This window comes from Salmo salar, chromosome ssa06 (genome assembly GCF_905237065.1).
Source record: "Salmo salar chromosome ssa06, Ssal_v3.1, whole genome shotgun sequence".
Taxonomy (NCBI): Eukaryota; Metazoa; Chordata; class Actinopteri; order Salmoniformes; family Salmonidae; genus Salmo; species Salmo salar.
The window spans coordinates 75,356,369-75,369,552 of record NC_059447.1 but is presented as its reverse complement, the minus strand read 5'-3'; the positions used below and the strand labels follow the sequence as shown (position 1 = coordinate 75,369,552).

The 13,184-nt window shown below is 45.1% G+C and overlaps 1 protein-coding gene across 8 annotated transcripts in view; it reads right to left on the bottom strand.

Moving 5' to 3' along the window:
* Window positions 1-1,259: 1,259 nt before the first annotated feature.
* The window catches only part of LOC106608040 (1-phosphatidylinositol 4,5-bisphosphate phosphodiesterase beta-4), a 172,460-nt gene continuing 160,535 nt past the window's right edge, over window positions 1,260-13,184 (bottom strand). For 4 of the 8 annotated variants that reach the window (XM_045720990.1, XM_045720993.1, XM_045720991.1 and 1 more), the window contains 11 exons: window positions 9,808-9,961; window positions 9,595-9,647; window positions 7,836-7,901; window positions 6,834-6,949; window positions 6,565-6,640; window positions 3,869-4,044; window positions 3,185-3,286; window positions 2,445-2,502; window positions 2,128-2,214; window positions 1,952-1,988; window positions 1,260-1,542 (listed from right to left, as the gene is read on the bottom strand). In XM_045720990.1, the coding sequence (XP_045576946.1) occupies window positions 1,457-1,542; window positions 1,952-1,988; window positions 2,128-2,214; window positions 2,445-2,502; window positions 3,185-3,286; window positions 3,869-4,044; window positions 6,565-6,640; window positions 6,834-6,949; window positions 7,836-7,901; window positions 9,595-9,647; window positions 9,808-9,961 (1,011 nt within the window). In that variant the 3' untranslated portion in view covers window positions 1,260-1,456. The other 4 variants (XM_045720992.1, XR_006770319.1, XM_045720995.1 and 1 more) reach the window with 4 other exon arrangements.

Genomic DNA, 13,184 nt, shown 5'->3' with positions numbered 1-13,184 from the left:
TGTTTTGGATGTCCCACCCACCTTCCAACAGCATTCGCTCATCTTACTGTCAATCACCGGTCTGCACCAGTGGCTCCACAGCACAGGGGAGTTGGAGGGGGGACTGACTGTGTGTGGGTGTGGTTCATTGCTGAGGGAGATTTAGAGGGATAGAGGATATGACCTATGACAATATTGCCGGGTGAGGGAATGAAACCGGGGATCTAGGGGGTGTCTGTAGTGGGGTGTGTGAGCGTTTCTGGGTCTCTGCATCAGTTGTTTGAGGGAGCATTCGGTGTCTGTGTGGGTGTTTGTGTTTGTCTTAGGTGTTGGTGGGGGTGTTCAGACCACTGTGGGTGTGGCTGGTCTGGGCAGAGTGTGTGTGGCTGGTCTGGGCAGAGTGTGTGTGGCTGGTCTGGGCAGAGTGTGTGTGGCTGGTCTGGGCAGAGTGTGTGTGGCTGGTCTGGGCAGAGTGTGTGTGGCTGGTCTGGGCAGAGTGTGTGTGGCTGGTCTGGGCAGAGTGTGTGTGGCTGGTCTGGGCAGAATGTGTGTGGCTGGTCTGGGCAGAGTGTGTGTGGCTGGTCTGGGCAGAGTGTGTGTGGCTGGTCTGGGCAGAGTGTGTGTGGCTGGTCTGGGCAGAGTGTGTGTGGCTGGTCTGGGCAGAGTGTGTGTGGCTGGTCTGGGCAGAGTGTGTGTGGCTGGTCTGGGCAGAGTGTGTGTGGCTGGTCTGGGCAGAGTGTGTGTGGCTGGTCTGGGCAGAGTGTGTGTGGTTGGTCTGGGCAGAGTGTGTGTGGCTGGTCTGGGCAGAGTGTGTGTGGCTGGTCTGGGCAGAGTGTGTGTATCTGGTCTGGGCAGAGTGTGTGTGGCTGGTCTGGGCAGAGTATGTGTGGCTGGTCTGGGCAGAGTGTGTGTGGCTGGTCTGGGCAGAGTGTGTGTGGCTGGTCTGGGCAGAGTGTGTGTGGTTGGTCTGGGCAGAGTGTGTGTGGCTGGTCTGGGCAGAGTGTGTGTGGCTGGTCTGGGCAGAGTGTGTGTATCTGGTCTGGGCAGAGTGTGTGTGGCTGGTCTGGGCAGAGTATGTGTGGCTGGTCTGGGCAGAGTGTGTGTGGCTGGTCTGGGCAGAGTGTGTGTATCTGGTCTGGGCAGAGTGTGTGTGTCTGGTCTGGGCAGAGTGTGTGTGGCTGGTCTGGGCAGAGTGTGTGTGGCTGGTCTGGGCAGAGTGTGTGTGGCTGGTCTGGGCAGAGTGTGTGTGGCTGGTCTGGGCAGAGTGTGTGTGGCTGGTCTGGGCAGAGTGTGTGTGGCTGGTCTGGGCAGAGTGTGTGTGGCTGGTCTGGGCAGAGTGTGTGTGGCTGGTCTGGGCAGAGTGTGTGTGGCTGGTCTGGGCAGAGTGTGTGTGTCTGTCCCAGTTGGTGGGAGTGGTTAAACCACTGTGGCTGGTCTGGGCAGTGTATATGTGTGTGTGTGTGTGTGTGTGTGTGTCTCAGTTGGTGGGAGTGGTTAAACCACTGTGGCTGGTCTGCGGTCCATCTCCTCCTCCAGCTTCACCATCTGCTGGATGTCTTTGGCCTAGAGGGAACCAACAACCACACTGTTACACAAACGGTGCACACACACACACCTCCCTATGCAAGAATCCACACACACTTCCACCAGAGACATAATTCTACTGCAGCAGTACAGCCATTTATTGATTTGAACTACAGTAACAGTACAACTACCTAAACTATGCCATCCCAAACTAACTACCCCATCCTGTCCCAGTGTTGCAGCATACTGTCACATGATATCCAGGTGTCAGGAAGACTCTCAGTGAAACAGCAGTAGAGGGTCTCCTGGGTCCTTGTAATACTCCCATGACTCATCATAATGATCAATGACTCGTGTAGACAGGACTGACCGCTGACACCCTGAGTGCTGCATATTAAAAGGTCGCCATGTGGTTTCATAACACAAAGTCTTGGATGGAAGCGCCTACCTTGACACTGTTTATTGGCATGATGTGATTTCAAAAGCTGTGGTGCAAAAACAAGCAAATCATAGGGATGAGAAAGAACATACATGTGACATACATGTACTGGCTGTGAAAAATGATGACGAACAATACAACTATGGTTTGTGTGGTAATCTGATCCTTGATCAGCGGTTAGCTACCTGCTCATTGAACTTGTCCAGTTTCTCTAGCTGTTCTTTCTGAGACTTCTCCAGCGTCTCCATCTCCTTCTGGTGCTTCATAGCCAACTAGCGATGGAGCAAGGGATAGAGGACAAAGACAGAGAGAGGACAAAGATAGAGGGAGGAGAAATATGGAGGAGAAAGACGGAGAGAGGACAAAGATGGAGGGAGGAGAAAGAGTCATTTAATATAACACCAAATGTATCAGCTAAGCAAACCATTTCAAGGTTAAGGCACTAGTTGATTCACCTCAACAGCATCACAGCACTAGAATTAGTAGAAGATAGAACACCAACCCTTTTCCTTTCTTCCAGGAACTTTTTGGTGTTGCTGCTGTTCAACTCTCTAACTCTCCTGTGAAGAGAATGAGAAGGAAGAGATTCTAAGATTATACGAGTACAGACACAGTTTAAGGGGTGTTCATAGGGGACCTAAATACTGTAGTCTACACCGAGTATACCAAACATTAACAACACCTTTCTAGTATTGAGGTACACCCCCCATTCTGCCCTCAGAACAGCCTAAATTCATCAGGGCATGGACTCTACAAGGTGTCGAAAGAGTTCCATAGGGATGCTGGCCCATGTTGACTCCAATGCTTTCCACAGTTGTGTCAAGTTGGCTGGATGTCCTTTGGGCGGTGGACCATTCTTAATTCACTGGGAACTGTGTAACGTGAAAAACTCAGCAGCGTTGCGGTTCTTGACACAAACTGGTGTGCCTGACACTTAAATATTTTGTCTTGCCCATTCATCCTCTGAATGGCACACATACACAATCCATGTCTCAATTGTCTCAAGGCTTAAAAATCCTTCTTTAACCTGTCTCCTCCCCTTCATCTACACTGATTGAAGTGGATTTAACAAGTGACATCAATAAGGGATCATAGCTTTCACCTGGATTCACCTGGCCAGTCTATGTCATGAAAAGTGTTCATAATGTTTTGGATAGTCAGGGTATATACATCCTGACATAACCCATGTTCTCCATGCAGTCAAAGTCAGTTGGTGATTAGCGAGCGGGCAGTGTGACCCACCTCTCCCGCTCTGCCTTGTTTTTGATGGTCTTGTCCTGGCTGATGGCCTTGCTGTTCTCCATGGACGTCTTGGCCTGGTTGGCCCGCATCTCCTTGCTCTGCCTGAGAGGGGAGGGGACAAAAAAACAGCCTGGTAAGAAACCTCATCAAGTACACATATAGCTGGAAGGACAAACCCACAGCTCACAGTAGCCAAGCTGGTTAGACTGTATCTGTTGTCCTATGGACCTCATTCAGAGACATCAGAACTATAGCACACGTCATGTCCCAAGGAAGAACTCTGGATTTTCAGTTTGAGCTGTAGGGTCAGTTGTTTTGTCAGTTCCTCTTTAAGTTTGAGCTGTAGGGTCTACTCCATGGCTCTCCAACCCTGCTTCTGGAGAGCTACCCTCCTGTAGCTTTTCTGGAGAGCTACCCTCCTGTAGCTTTTCTGGAGAGCTACCCTCCTGTAGCTTTTCTGGAGAGCTACCCTCCTGTAGCTTTTCTGGAGAGCTACCCTCCTGTAGCTTTTCTGGAGAGCTACCCTCCTGTAGCTTTTCTGGAGAGCTACTCTCCTGTAGCTTTTCTGGAGAGCTACCCTCCAGCTTGGTCCAACCTAGGTGAAAACCTAAAGGAGGGTATCTTTCCAGGAACAGGGTTGGAGAGCCCTGACCTAGTGTATGTGTGTGCATCTCTCTCTCTCACCGTTCGTGAATCAGTTTGAGCGATAAAGTCTGTTGTTCCTGGACTCCACTCAGTAGTTTCTTGAGCTGTTCACACTGCTGGACCACGTGGATGTCCTTCATATCCTGCTCTACACTGCTGTGGGAGTTGATCATCTCTGACCACTCCTTAGTGTGCTGGGCTGTAATGTCCTTCACCTGAAGGGCACAGGATACACAATATTACATTATATTATCTCTGACCACTCCTTAGTGTGCTGGGCTGTAATGTCCTTCACCTGAAGGGCACAGGATACACAATATTACATTATATTATCTCTGACCACTCCTTAGTGTGCTGGGCTGTAATGTCCTTCACCTGAAGGGCACAGGATACACAATATTACATTATATTATCTCTGACCACTCCTTAGTGTGCTGGGCTGTAATGTCCTTCACCTGAAGGGCACAGGATACACAATATTACATTATATTATCTCTGACCACTCCTTAGTGTGCTGGGCTGTAATGTCCTTCACCTGAAGGGCACAGGATACACAATATTACATTATATTATCTCTGACCACTCCTTAGTGTGCTGGGCTGTAATGTCCTTCACCTGAAGGGCACAGGATACACAATATTACATTATATTATCTCTGACCACTCCTTAGTGTGCTGGGCTGTAATGTCCTTCACCTGAAGGGCACAGGATACACAATATTACATTATATTATCTCTGACCACTCCTTAGTGTGCTGGGCTGTAATGTCCTTCACCTGAAGGGCACAGGATACACAATATTACATTATATTATCTCTGACCACTCCTTAGTGTGCTGGGCTGTAATGTCCTTCACCTGAAGGGCACAGGATACACAATATTACATTATATTATCTCTGACCACTCCTTAGTGTGCTGGGCTGTAATGTCCTTCACCTGAAGGGCACAGGATACACAATATTACATTATATTATCTCTGACCACTCCTTAGTGTGCTGGGCTGTAATGTCCTTCACCTGAAGGGCACAGGATACACAATATTACATTATATTATCTCTGACCACTCCTTAGTGTGCTGGGCTGTAATGTCCTTCACCTGAAGGGCACAGGATACACAATATTACATTATATTATCTCTGACCACTCCTTAGTGTGCTGGGCTGTAATGTCCTTCACCTGAAGGGCACAGGATACACAATATTACATTATATTATCTCTGACCACTCCTTAGTGTGCTGGGCTGTAATGTCCTTCACCTGAAGGGCACAGGATACACAATATTACATTATATTATCTCTGACCACTCCTTAGTGTGCTGGGCTGTAATGTCCTTCACCTGAAGGGCACAGGATACACAATATTACATTATATTATCTCTGACCACTCCTTAGTGTGCTGGGCTGTAATGTCCTTCACCTGAAGGGCACAGGATACACAATATTACATTATATTATCTCTGACCACTCCTTAGTGTGCTGGGCTGTAATGTCCTTCACCTGAAGGGCACAGGATACACAATATTACATTATATTATCTCTGACCACTCCTTAGTGTGCTGGGCTGTAATGTCCTTCACCTGAAGGGCACAGGATACACAATATTACATTATATTATCTCTGACCACTCCTTAGTGTGCTGGGCTGTAATGTCCTTCACCTGAAGGGCACAGGATACACAATATTACATTATATTATCTCTGACCACTCCTTAGTGTGCTGGGCTGTAATGTCCTTCACCTGAAGGGCACAGGATACACAATATTACATTATATTATCTCTGACCACTCCTTAGTGTGCTGGGCTGTAATGTCCTTCACCTGAAGGGCACAGGATACACAATATTACATTATATTATCTCTGACCACTCCTTAGTGTGCTGGGCTGTAATGTCCTTCACCTGAAGGGCACAGGATACACAATATTACATTATATTATCTCTGACCACTCCTTAGTGTGCTGGGCTGTAATGTCCTTCACCTGAAGGGCACAGGATACACAATATTACATTATATTATCTCTGACCACTCCTTAGTGTGCTGGGCTGTAATGTCCTTCACCTGAAGGGCACAGGATACACAATATTACATTATATTATCTCTGACCACTCCTTAGTGTGCTGGGCTGTAATGTCCTTCACCTGAAGGGCACAGGATACACAATATTACATTATATTATCTCTGACCACTCCTTAGTGTGCTGGGCTGTAATGTCCTTCACCTGAAGGGCACAGGATACACAATATTACATTATATTATCTCTGACCACTCCTTAGTGTGCTGGGCTGTAATGTCCTTCACCTGAAGGGCACAGGATACACAATATTACATTATATTATCTCTGACCACTCCTTAGTGTGCTGGGCTGTAATGTCCTTCACCTGAAGGGCACAGGATACACAATATTACATTATATTATCTCTGACCACTCCTTAGTGTGCTGGGCTGTAATGTCCTTCACCTGAAGGGCACAGGATACACAATATTACATTATATTATCTCTGACCACTCCTTAGTGTGCTGTGATTTGTTGTTCTTCACCTGAAGGGCACATCATACACACTATACACTTAAACACAAAACACTATATTACTGACCACTCCTTAATGTGCTGAGCTGCTGTAATGTTATTCAACTAATCACTGCAGGTGCAGGAGTCCCCGTTTTTACTCTTAGAATTCAGTTCGACAAAGACAATCTTTCTGATGACAGAGGGGAGGTGACTGTGAACTGAAGGTTACCTTAGCTTTGTGGTCAGTGTTCAGTTTCTCCACTTTACTCTCAGTCTCCTTCTTCAGCTCCACGCAGTTGTTTTCTCTGTGGGGCGACAGAAGGGTATTTCTTAGCTAGGTGGAGAGAGGAACGAACATTCATTTTATACACCCAATGGCTGTGTCCAGATGCCAGGTATACGATAATACATGTTTATGTTCAATGTTTATTTCAACATGTCATAATTGATTGATTGACTAATTGCTTGAATGATTGATCTACATGTCCTGATATTTACCCTCGTTTCTTGATGGCTTTCTCCAGCAGTTTGTCCTGTGTCAGCTTCTCCTTGTCGTGCTGAGAAATCATCTTGTCCACCTGGGTGCAGTGGCACTTCTGCATGATGGTGCGGTCCTGAAACAGAACACAACATGTTACTAAGGATATCAGGTCACAGTGAGATACTATTGCAGAGATAGAGACAGCTTAAGATGTATTTTATTTTACCTTTATTTAACTAGGCAAGTCAGTTAAGAACAAATTCTTATTTTCAATGACGGCCTAGGAACAGTGGGTTAACTGCCTTGTTCAGGGGCAGAACGACAGATTTGTCGACCTTGTCAGCTCGGGGATTCGGTTACAAGTCCAACGCTCTAACCACTAGGCTACGCTGCCACCCCAAGATAGCTTGGTTCAACCTTTCTTAAACAAGTCATTTACCATTACAGCCAGACCATATGGCTGAGAACTTACACTAACAAAACATTAGTGGAAATGGTTAAACCCCTGGCTAGTGGGCACATCTGTTCAAAAACATCAGTCTGACTGTCATAACTGTTATGCAACAGGAAAAGAGTGCAGGAGGTTACAATGGTCAACCCTACAAGAGATCCTCTTTAGTATACAAACAGGTTGTTACGTAAGAAGGCATTTCATAAGGACATGGTGTTAGTGACTGAAGTCTAGCTACTGTGTGTGTGTGTGTGCTTGCGTGTATGCATGTGTGTGTGTGTGTGTGGGGGGGGGGGGGGGTCATCTTAGCAAGTCTAATTTCTGTCTGTCCACTCTCTGGTGAGATCAAAGACAAACACCTTAGGTTACAGGATGCACTCAAGAGTGGGTGTGTGTGTTTGTGTGTGTGGGCGGGGGTCAGACAACACTGAATGATGAAAGGAGAGACCTCTATCCCTCTTTTGTCTTCTCCATCTCTTTATCGCGATCAGTGTGTGGACATCAGGATGAATGATCTGTACTGTGTTAGCTCTGGGACCTGTACGAGCAGTCTAAAACATCAACCTACCTTTGCGTGCTTCTTCTTTAAAAAGTTCAGCTCTTTCTGCTGCTTTTTAATCAGTTTAAGGTACGTCTGGCGAGAGGAAAGACAGATTACTGAAAACAGATTTAATTCACTAATCAAAGGACAGCAAGCTCAAAGACCCTAGACAACGCCTGTTTGAGGAATTTCAGTGCTGCACCAACCCTCTGTTTGTTCTACAGGAAACATCTGACTGATGTTAAATATTATTCATACTGATAAATAAACAAATGATATAAAAACATGATCATTTTGTATGATGTTGGTGAATACATTTACCAGATAATAAAGTTATAGTAGGGAAGGGAACTAGGAAACTGTTAAGGTTCTGGTTAGGAGTAAACTACATGGTAGGGGTCAGATATCAGGGGTCAGATATCAGGGGTCAGCAGGATATAGGTGGTAGGGGTCAGATATCAGGGGTCAGTAGTATCAGCAGGATATAGGTGGTAGGGGTCAGATATCAGGGGTCAGCAGTATCAGCAGGATATAGGTGGTAGGGGTCAGATATTAGGGGTCAGTAGTATCAGCAGGATATAGGTGGTAGGGGTCAGATATCAGGGGTCAGTAGTACCAGCAGGATATAGGTGGTAGGGGTCAGATATCAGGGGTCAGTATTATCAGCAGGATATAGATGGTAGGGGTCAGATATCAGGGGTCAGCAGTATCAGCAGGATATAGGTGGTAGGGGTCAGATATTAGGGGTCAGCAGTATCAGCAGGATATAGATGGTAGGGGTCAGATATCAGGGGTCAGCAGTATATAGATGGTAGGGGTCAGATATCAGGGGTCAGCAGTATATAGATGGTAGGGATCAGATTGTAGGGGTCAGTAGTATCAGCAGGATATAGGTGTTAGGGGTCAGATATCAGGGGTCAGATATCAGGGGTCAGCAGTATATAGATGGTAGGGGTCAGATATCAGGGGTCAGATATCAGGGGTCAGCAGTATATAGGTGGTAGGGGTCAGTAGTATCAGCAGGATATAGGTGGTAGGGGTCAGATATCAGGGGTCAGCAGGATATAGGTGGTAGGGGTCAGATATTAGGGGTCAGCAGTATCAGCAGGATATAGGTGGTAGGGGTCAGATATCAGGGGTCAGCAGTATCAGCAGGATATAGATGGTAGGGGTCAGATATCAGGGGTCAGGAGTATCAGCAGGATATAGGTGGTAGGGGTCAGATATCAGGGGTCAGTAGTATCAGCAGGATATAGGTGGTAGGGGTCAGATATCAGGGGTCAGATATCAGGGGTCAGTAGTATCAGCAGGATATAGGTGGTAGGGGTCAGATATCAGGGGTCAGATATCAGTGGTCAGTAGTATCAGCAGGATATAGGTGGTAGGGGTCAGATATCAGGGGTCAGCAGTATCAGCAGGATATAGATGGTAGGGGTCAGATATCAGGGGTCAGGAGTATCAGCAGGATATAGGTGGTAGGGGTCAGATATCAGGGGTCAGTAGTATCAGCAGGATATAGATGGTAGGGGTCAGATATCAGGGGTCAGGAGTATCAGCAGGATATAGGTGGTAGGGGTCAGATATCAGGGGTCAGATATCAGGGGTCAGTAGTATCAGCAGGATATAGATGGTTAGGGGTCAGATATCAGGGGTCAGCAGTATCAGCAGGATATAGATGGTAGGGGTCAGATATTAGGGGTCAGTAGTATCAGCAGGATATAGGTTGTAGGGGTCAGATATTAGGGGCCAGTAGTAACAAGCAGGGTAAAGGTAACCTATGCCTCACCTTCATCTGTTTCAAGTCATCAATATTCACATGAGGCACCAGTGCATTTATATCTACAAAGACAGAAATGGAAAAACAGCTCAATTGTGTCAATGTGAGTGAGGTGTGTGATGTACTGTAGAGGTCTAGACCAGCTCCGAGCTGGTCTGTGTGTGTTTGTGTGTGTGTGTGTGTGTGTGTGTGTGTGTGTGTATGTGTGTGTGTGTGTCGTACCCTTCTTGGTCTCAGTGGTGTTGTTCTGGGCAGAAGTAGAAGACTGAGCCGGGTCTGAGCTGGTCTGTGGCGTCAAGTTGGTCTTCACGTTGGCGTTTACCTTCCCTTTCTTGTCGTTCTTCGAACTCTCGTTTGGCACATCTGCTATGTCGCTCTGGAGAGAGGGAGAGGAGGAGAGAAAAGAGAAAGAGAGAGACAGAGAAAGAGAGAGAGGGAGACAGGAGGGCGTTTCAGGTCTATGGACAGAAATCTTTCTCACGCACTTTTCAATCAATACTGCATTTGCATATAGATGGAAGGATAGTGATATTTTGTATTTTCTCCTACCCATCCCAAAGCACATTTTATTACCCAGGGACAAAACATGTGCTATCTAGAACATAAAACAGTTCTTAAGCTGTCACCATAGGAGAACTCTGAAGAACCCAAAATGGTTCTACCTAGAACCAAAAAGGGGACAGCCGAAGAACCCTTTTGGAACCCTTTTTTCGAAGAGTGTAGATAGCTACTAAGACTACTAAACCAGTAGCCAAAGCAACTCATCTTCAACCTTATCCTATACTGTGATGAGAACAACACAACCACACACACACTACATACACTCACACCCACAAACACACTCACACACACACACTCTTGAAATACGCTGCTGCTACTCTGTTTATTATCTACCCTGATTGCCTAGTCACCTTTACCTCTACCTACATGGACATATTACCTCAATTTCCTCATACCCCTGCACATTGACTCAGTCCCGGTACTCTTTGTATATTGCCTCGTTATTGTTATTTTATTGTGTTACTATTTCCTTTTATTATTGAACATTATTCAAAAAATAAAGGTTTAAGTCTACATTGTTGGGAATGGGCTCGTAAGTAAGCATTTCGCAGTAAAGTCTACACCTGCTGTATTCGGCGAATGTGACAAATAACATTTTATTTGATTGATTTGATATACACTCAGTTTCCAGTTTATTAGGTACACCCATCTAGTACAGGGTCGGACCCCCCAGCAGTGGTGTAAAGTACTTAAGTATAAATAGTTTAAAGTACTACTTTAGTTGTTTTTTGGGGTATCTGTATTTTACTTTACTATTTACATTTTTGACAACTTTTACTTTACTACATTCCTAAAGAAAATAATGTACTTTTTACTCCATACATTTTTTTTCTCTGACACCCAAAAGTAGTTGTTGCATTTTGAATACTTAGCAGGACAAAAAATTGTTAAATTCACACACTTATCAAGAGAACATCCCTGGTCATCCCTACTGCCTCTGATCTGGCAGACTCACTAAACACAAATGTTTTGTTTGTAAACTATGTCTGAGTGTTGGAGTGTGCCCTTGGCTATCCGTAAACATAAAAAACAAGAAAAGTGTGCAGTCTGGTTTGCTTGAAAAAGTAATTTTTTATTATTTGTACTTTTAGTTTTGATACTTAAGTATATTTAAAACCAAATACTTTTAGACTTTTACTAAATTAGTATTTTACTGGGTGACTTCCATTTTTACCTGAGTAATTTTTTAGTCAAGTATGACAATTGGGGACTTTTTCCACCACTGCCCCCCAGTAGCCATGAAGGTATGCCCCTGGTCAGCAACAATGTTCAGATAAGCTGTGGCGTTCAATCGTTGCTTGGTATCAAGGGACCTAACGTGTGCCAGGAAAGCATTCCCCACACCATTACACCACCACCACTATTACACCACCACCACTAGACTGTACCGTTGACACCAAGCAGGATGGGGCCATGGACTCCTGCTGCTAACACCAAATCCTGACTCTGCCATCAGCATGACACAACAGGAGCCAGGATTCATCGGACCAGGCAGTGTTTTCCCAGTCCTCAACTCTCCAGTGTTGGTGATGGCGTGCCCACTGGAACCGTTTCTTCTTGTTTTTAGCTGATAGGAGAGGAACCCGGTGTGGTCGTCTGCTGCAATAGCCCATCTGTGACAAGGACCGATGAGTTGTGTGTTCCGAGATGCTGTTCTGCACACCACTGTTGTACAGCGCCGTTATTTGCCTGTTTGTTAGCTAGCACGATTCTTGCCATTTTCCTTCGACCTCATCAACAAGCTATTTTTGCCCACAGGACCGCCGCTGACTGGATGTTGAAAAGCCCAGCAGGTCGGCTGGTTCTGAGATACTGGATCCAGCGCACCTGGCACCAATGATCATACCACGCTCAAAGTCACTTAGGTCACTTGTTTTGACCATTCTAACATTCAATCAAACAGTAACTGAATGCCTCAATGCCTGTCTGCCTGCTTCATATAGCAAGCCATGGCCACGTGACTCACTGTCTGTAGAAGCAAATCATTTTCCTACCTAATAAACTGAGTACTGTATACACTACCGGTCAAAAGTTTTAGAATACCTACTCATTCAAGGGTTTTTCTTGATTTTGACTATTTTCTACATTGTAGAATAATAGTGAAGACATAAAAACTATGAAATAACACATATGGAATCATGTAGTAACCAAAAAAAGTGTAAAACAAATCAAAATATATTTCATATTTTAGATTCTTCAAAGTAGCCACCCTTTGCCTTGATAACAGCTTTGCACACTCTTGGCATTCTCTCAACCAGCTTCATGAGGTAATCACCTGGAATGCATTTCAATGAACAGGTGTGCCTTCTTAAAAGTTAATTTGTGGAATTTCTTTCCTTCTTAACCTCTCTGGGCTAGGTGGCACCAAATCGTCCCACCTACGTAACAGCCAGTTGAATCCTGTGGCGCGATTTTCAAATACCTCAGAAATGCTATTACTTCAATTTCTCAAACATATGACTATTTTACAGCTATTTAAAGACAAGACTCTCGTTAATCTAACCACACTGTCCGATTTCAAAAAGGCTTTACAACGAAAGCAAAACATTAGATTATGTCAGCAGAGTACCCAGCCAGAAATAATCAGACACCCATTTTTCAAGCAAGCATATAATGTCACATAAACCCAAACCACAGCTAAATGCAGCACTAACCTTTGATGATCTTCATCAGATGACAACCCTAGGACATTATGTTATACAATACATGCATGTTTTGTTCAATCAAGTTCATATTTACATCAAAAAACAGCTTTTCACATTAGCATGTGACGTTCAGAACTAGCATACCCCCCGCAAACTTCCGGGGAATTTACTAATAATTTACTAAATTACTCACGATAAACGTTCACAAAAAGCATAACAATTATTTTAAGAATTATAGATACAGAACTCCTCTATGCACTCGATATGTCCGATTTTAAAATAGCTTTTTGGTGAAAGCACAGTTTGCAATATTCTAAGTACATAGCCCAGCCATCACGGGCTAGCTATTTAGACACCCACCAAGTTTAGCCCTGACCAAAGTCAGATTTACTA